The 7,136-nt window shown below is 40.1% G+C and overlaps 1 protein-coding gene across 1 annotated transcript; it reads right to left on the bottom strand.

Moving 5' to 3' along the window:
• Positions 1–744: 744 nt before the first annotated feature.
• Positions 745–6,062, bottom strand: LOC125482298 (collagen alpha-4(IV) chain-like; the record flags this gene model as incomplete). Its single annotated transcript, XM_048594352.1, has 5 exons — positions 745–808; positions 925–1,106; positions 2,472–2,579; positions 4,265–4,408; positions 5,895–6,062. Coding segments are annotated over 5 exons (666 nt in total), but the record flags the coding sequence as incomplete, so codon positions are not given.
• Positions 6,063–7,136: the final 1,074 nt, after the last annotated feature.

The following is a 7,136-nucleotide window of genomic DNA, read 5'->3' as shown; positions in this document are numbered from 1 at the left end:
CTTTATTTTATTGGGCAATCTAGAATATAGTTTAAAAATAAAGTGGGGGGGTCCATTAGAAGATGAAGGTGAGAGGAAATTTCTACTCTTCATCATTGTTTGCGGAATTCACTTCCCCAGAAAGTGGAGGAGTCTGGGCCATTGGATATATTCAAGGCTGAGGTCCACAGATTTTTGTTTCAAGTAAGGGGTTATGGGAAATCAACAGGAAAGCGGAGACAAGGCCACAAACAGATCAGCCATGAGCTTTTTGAATAAATGGAGCAGGCCTGATGGGCTGAATGGCCTACTTTGCTTAAATTCTTAGCATTTTATAACGTGAACCCATCATTTGAGAGACATGTTTATCTGGGGTGGAGAAAAGTGTACCTTTGCCTCTCAGTTCACAATCTATTAGAAAGCACCTATTACCAACTTTCCACTCTCCCACACTCCGTTTCTTCCTCCTGAAATTCTGATATAATTTATTTTAAGCTTGTCAACCTGACAAATGTTAGTTGTAGAGAATTGAATGCTTCTTTTTCAGCAATATAGGCCTTGATTTAAACCAGGCCAGCTGGTAAAAACCAGGCGAGTTCAGTTAAAAAGGAGTGGTGGACCTCCCAAACCATCCTCCCTCCAATCTGACCACTCCAATACCTTCTCCCACAGTTCAGAATAAAAGTTGGCCACTTGAGTAGAAATTATAATTAATGGTTTGAGCAAGAGCCCACCAATGTATTCATATCTTATTGAAAGTAATACCTTTTTCTCCTTTACAACCAGGTGTACCTTCAAGTCCAGGTGACCCTGATTGTCCTCTGTCACCCTAGAAGTAAATAAACCACAACTTAATATTCGATTGAACTGTTTGTGGTACAGGGCACTGTTTCTGATGTGTTAACAAATAACTCATGAAGTTGTTGGTGATTTTTACATGCTTACCTTCTCCCCCCTCATTCCTGGAAAACCAACAATGCCTCTTTCACCTTTTTGTCCCATTGCCCCTTGCTGTCCAGGAAGACCCGATGGTCCCCTTATCCCAAGAAAACCTTTCTCGGAGCCTGGAAAACCAATCCTGCCAGGCAATCCGGGGAGTCCTGAGTTCCCAGGCAACCCTTTTTCACCTGAAGCAGTTGTTACAATTCACAGTCAGTGTAATATGAAACAACACAACTAAATATCAAGTTAAGGAGCCAAAACAATATTCTCACAGCCACTATAGAGATAGGTTACAAGGAGAAAACAGCTGGGAAATTATTACTGTGTTTCACAATAAATTGGGAGCTACGTGTTCAGTTATTAATTAATGCTCTTATCTCTACAGAGTGCATTAAATCTCAGCCCTGCCTCTTATGGCACTAGTGTTAGCTTTTACATTTCCGACATCAAACCAGATGTCACAGTTTAAGGATATGGGGTTGTCCATTCAGGACTGAGAAGAGGAGAAATTGCTTCATCCAGAGAGTGGGGAGTCTGTGGAATTCTCTGCTACAAAATGTGGTTGAGGCCTAAACATTGAATGTTTTCAAGAGTTACATATCACTCTTAGAGCTAAAGTGATCAAAGGGTAGAGAAAGCAGGATAGAGTTGGATGATCGGCCATAATCATAATGAACAGCAGCACAGGCTCAAAGGGCTGAAGGGCCTATTCCTGCTCTGATTTTTCTATGTTTTCATGTTTGAAGCAATTCTGTACAGGTTTCTGCTGAATATCAGCAAATACATGAATAGAACTTTACTTAGGCCACATTTGGAATACTGTGCATAGTTCTGGTTGCCACACTATTGGAAGGATGTGGAGGCTTTGGAGAGGGTACAGAAACGATTTACCAGGATGTTGCCTAGTTTGGAGGGTATTAGCTACGAGGAAATATTGGACAAACTGGTTTGTTTCCGTTTGAACCTCAAGGGATGAGGGGCGACCTGAAAGAAGTTTACAAAATTACAAGACGCCTGGACAGAATGGACAGTCAGTGTCTTTTTTCCACAGTAGAACATCAATTACTAGGGTACATAGATTTAAGGTAAAAGGGAGTAAGTTTAAAGGAGATGTGAGAGGCAAGTTTTTTACACAGGGGGTGGTAAGTGCCTCGAACTGGTGGAGGTGGATACAATAGCAACATTCAAGAGGCATCTTGACAGATACACGAATAGGCAGAGAATAGATGGGTTTCTGGACCATGTGGAAACAAAAGGTTTTTAGTTTAGAAAGGCATCATGTGTTGGCGTAATCTTGGTGGGCTGAAGGGCCTGTTCCTGTGATATACTGCTCTTTGTTCTTTGTCATTACCAGGCAGTAAATTAACATTTCACCCAAATGAGTTACTCTTTGAGGAATGACTTTCATTATCTTATTTTGGTACGTTCAAATTCATTCCAGAGGTGAAAGCATGAAACGTTTATTTCAACAAGTCATTAATCACTAACAAAACAATCCTTTAACCAAATTCTAAGACATACGAAAGTGCGTTAAATTGCATGTTCCTTACCTCTCGGGCCTGTTATTCCACTGTCACCAGGAGCACCTGAGACTCCTGAAGTGCCTTTTTCATAAATGATTCTAGGCAGAGAATCTTCCCCTGGGTCCCCTCTTTCTCCTGAAACAAAAGGAGTTGAAATTTCCTCTTTGTCCCATAATTTGTCTGCAGCACATTAACATAACCAGATTGAACTCCCAATAAATGACTGCAGTCCCTTAGATGTTCATCTTACAATTATATTTTTTAAAATAGATCGGGAGAACGAGATGTTGCCTTATCAAAAGAACTAACGGAAGTCAAAAATCACAGTAGCCAAATTAACACCAAACAACCAAAGCAAGTGTTATGATCCTAATGGGAAGAGCACATTGGAAACCAACCCTCACTATTCTCACAGCTGTCGCAAATATATAAGTGACCAATTTATTCCTTAGGATGGTAATTTTTTGTCTGAATTTGACCAGTATCTAAAACTAAAGGTATCAAACAACAAAAAAAGTATGTATTATTAACAAATTTAGCCCTTAACTAGTGGCATTACATATTATTGAGTCCTAACAAATAAACCTAAACTATAACCTCTTTAAATCCAAAACGCACACGTTCATACACAACTCGAACAGTCAAGACAGGCAATTCTGCAGAAACTTAATGGGTGGAAAACATTGATGAAAAGGAACAGATTCTTTGGATCAAGATTCACTTTCTCAAGGGGCTTTTGGTTTCAGGTAATGATACCATGTTGTCATTGACTGTGACAATCCTCATTTTACACAGAATCAAAAGTATCCTGCAATTAAAATGTAGAAATGATTACAGGTAAGGAGACTCTGTCCAGTCTGATTTCATTCAGTAACAATTTCATGACTGCTCTGCTAATAACTGAAGCCCTTTAAACATAAAGCACCATGTAACTTGAAGTACAAGTTTGGTTGATCCATCATTTCCATTGACTATTTCTCCAGGAACACCTGAAATGAACGAACAAGCCTGTCCTGGTAGTTAATTAATACACAGGGCAGGGAGAGGATGTTGGAACTATATAAAACATTGATTAGGCCACAGCTAGTGTATTTTGGAATCTACATTATAGGAGGGCTGTAATTTTTGGCACAGCCATAGATAGTTTATAAACCAGAGTAAAACCACTACCCAAGAGAATATCAAAGGAATGACCTCCAGTGTATGAATGATGTCATAGGCACCTATATCTAGTCATTTAATGAGCCTTTGTTGCAGCAGGCAATGTTTAATAGTTAGCAAAACAATAAAATGAAGTTTAATTTAATGCTCCTTATTTAGATTTTGCAATCGGTAGTTTCAGCTCAAACAATCCTTAAATTAAGTTTCGTCTTCATGGAAATAACTTCATTCGTACTTTTCCTTTCGGTAGCTCTTTTAAAGCTCTGAGAAAAATAGCCCAAGTTGTGAACAATTCCGTAAATGGGTGCATGTTCATTCACATTGGGCCATTGGAAGGACCATGCTGAAAGCAGATAATGGAGACATAGAAATTGTACCACGTCACATTCATACTCTTACAAATATTGAACTCAAGAACTCAGCATCTGGTGTGTGGTTGTAGAATAGTCTGTTTTGCAGAACATAGAAAGAAAGGAAGTTTTTATAAAGAAAGAGAGAGATATGGATTCATAACTCTCATGCTCCAATCCACCACCAAAACAGAAATGCTGATTGCAAGATTAACTAATTGTTGCTATTTTTCACAATGTTTCTCTGAAGGAAATGTTAAAATACATTGAATTCTTAAAGGTACATGTCAAAAATTCCATGGTTGATACCTTTTCTTCCTTTTAACCCAAATTCACCATCAGGGCCTCTTATTCCATCATTCCCTGGTTGTCCTGGTGGTCCAGAAATTCCTGGAAATCCACGTGGACCTGTTGCTCCTGGATATCCCTGAAAGCCTTGGCTCCCTTTGTTGCCTAATCCATGAAAACAATATCCACAGTGAGTCTATGAACCCACACACACTATGGAGCACTTTCCAGTAAGGTATTCCTCAGTAATGACTATAACCCCCCCCCCACCCACAGTCACAAGCCAGCACCTCTTTCATAACTTACCCGTCCCCTCAGATGGTTGAGTGATTTCACCGTTTACCTGATTCTGAGTCTGAACCCATTTCATCTTAAATAAAGCTGAGACTGAAATTTCTCTAATATTGTAATGAGAAAACTAATGGTGTGTGTGTCACTGTGACTGTCAGTGTGAGTACAAGTACGAATGTGTGTGTGAGAGAGAGAGTGAGTATTAGGGTGAGTGTATGTACGTGTGTGTGTCTGTATGTGAGAGTGTGTGTGTATGTGAATGTGCATGTGTGTGTGTGCATGTGTGTGAGACTGAGTGTGTGTTACAGTGAGTGTGTATGTGAGTGTGTACATATATGACAATGAGTGTGTGTGCATGTGACAGTGAGTGTGCGTGTGTGTGTGCGCGCGCGCACATGCGTGTGTGTAGGGTTTGAGGTCAGGACCAGTCTTGGCACTCTCTTGTTAAAAACATCCAATGGTCTGGAGAATCTACAGCCAGTGGGACCATGGAAGGGAGAACACACACAGGGAAAGAAACTTCTTCTTAGCTCCAATAATCAGTACAGGTACAATCAGAAGTTATATTAGAGAGAGGTTCAGCTTTGATTTTCACATGAACAGTACAATTCCTACACTGAGACCTGATGAGCTGGAAATCTCTGTTAAATAACCACAAAAATAAAACCCACTGATTTAGCAATTATGCAATTTTCACATGCTTTCATTATGGAATTGCTTCATAATGTGCACTCATTATTTTTAATAACTACTTGGCAAGATGGTAATGGGTTCTCTCAGGTAAAGAGTAATTACAAGGCAGTTAGACGCTTTGTAAATGGGAGAAAGGCTATATGATGAATACTTTGCATTATAAATAAAATTCACCTGATTTTCCACCAGTTATTTTTATTCATTCACGGGATGACTAGACCAGCATTTACTGCCCATCCCTAATTAACCAGGGGGGCAGTTAAGAACCAACCACACGTAGGCCAAACCAGGTAAGGATGGCAGTTTACTTCCCAAAAGGACATTAGTGAAGTGGATGGGTTTTTCCAATAATCAACAACAGTTTCATGGTCAAAAATTCACTCTGATATTTTGATTTTTATTGAATTCAAATTCCACCATCTGCTGTGGCAGGATTTGAATCTGGGTCCCCAGAACTTTGCCTGGGTCTCTGGATTAATCGTCTAGAGATAATACCATGAGGCCATTGTGCCTCTGCCACTAACACTGTGCCTACTCTGCATTGGATAAATACTCCACATCCAAAGGATGAAAAGTGATGAGCAACCTAGTGTTAAAATGAAAGTCAGGAAAATTGTGTTCGATTCTTGGGGGGGGGGCGCGGTACAAGACAATTGATATCACCTACCAGCAGGTCCAGGAAAGCCAGGGATCCCATTGGCGCCCGCTGGGCCTGGATGGCCTTGCATGCCAATTGGACCGGGCATTCCCAGATTTCCAGGAATTCCTTGAAGACCCTTCATTCCTGGTGGGCCTAAGGTTCCAGGATTTCCTGGTAACCCTTTCAGAGATAGGCCTGAAACAGGAAAAGTAGTAAAGATTCAGATAATTTTACTTATGCACACACTAAAGGAATTGCAAGGGTTAATTCTCTCTGACACATATGTGCAATTATATTTCTTATAGCATAATATTTGTATTAATCACATAATGTACTCTACCCCAACAAAGCACAAAAGGCCTGTTGTAAATCCAATAGTGAAACGTCAGGTTAAATTGCAGCTTCATTAAATGAGTTCCACAGCAAGCAAGATAACAATGAAAAATTGTCACAATTGCCAATCACAAAAATTCCAATGGGATTGCCTTGCAGAGGTGAGTTTTACAACAATGTGGTGTAACAAAGAAAATTTAATGAGTAAAGCACTGCGGGAAGGAAGTGAGACAATGACTTGGCTGTGTGTTTCGATGGGAAATGTAGGCCTCAGGTTCGTGAGGGAGACGCATTGTAAATGCAAAGGAAATGGATGACCTGTGAAATCAATTTGGTGAATGAATCTCATCTCACCAAGTCAGTTCAAAGTTATTGAAACATGTTTTGAAGGAAGAAGTTGGAACCATTACAGGGGTGTGGTCTACGTTAAGTGAAATAAGCGCCTGATACATCCCACAACCAACTGTAAAAATCCTGGCTACGCAAACACAATTAGTTGGAATCATGTCTCACCATCACATCATTGTTGTGTTTGTGTCCATGTGTCTGAGAGTGTCTCTGTGTATGTGACTGTACGTGTGTAGGTGAGTGTATGTGTCCCTGTGTAAATGTGGGTGTGTGTTTGCACGTGAGAGGTTGTGTGTGCCTGTGTTTGTGAGTGTACATGTGTCTGTATGTGTGTGTACATGTGTCTGTACATGTGTCTGTGTGTGTGTGTCTGTGTGTACATGTGTGTGTATGTATATGTGTGTGTGTGTCTGTGTGTTTACATGTGTGTGTGTATGTATATGTGTGTGTATGTATATGTGAGTGTGTGTATGTGTCTGTGTGTACGTGTGTGTGTGTATGTGTATGTGTGTATATGTATGTATGTGTGTGAATGTATGTATGTGTGAATGTATATGTGTGTGTATGTATATGTGTGTGTGAATGTAT

This window comes from Rhincodon typus, unplaced genomic scaffold (assembly GCF_021869965.1).
Source record: "Rhincodon typus isolate 14 unplaced genomic scaffold, sRhiTyp1.1 hic_rhity00008408, whole genome shotgun sequence".
In the NCBI taxonomy this organism is placed as follows: domain Eukaryota; kingdom Metazoa; phylum Chordata; class Chondrichthyes; order Orectolobiformes; family Rhincodontidae; genus Rhincodon; species Rhincodon typus.
The sequence above is the reverse complement of the archived record's forward strand: the minus strand, read 5'-3'. Positions and strand labels throughout refer to the sequence as shown.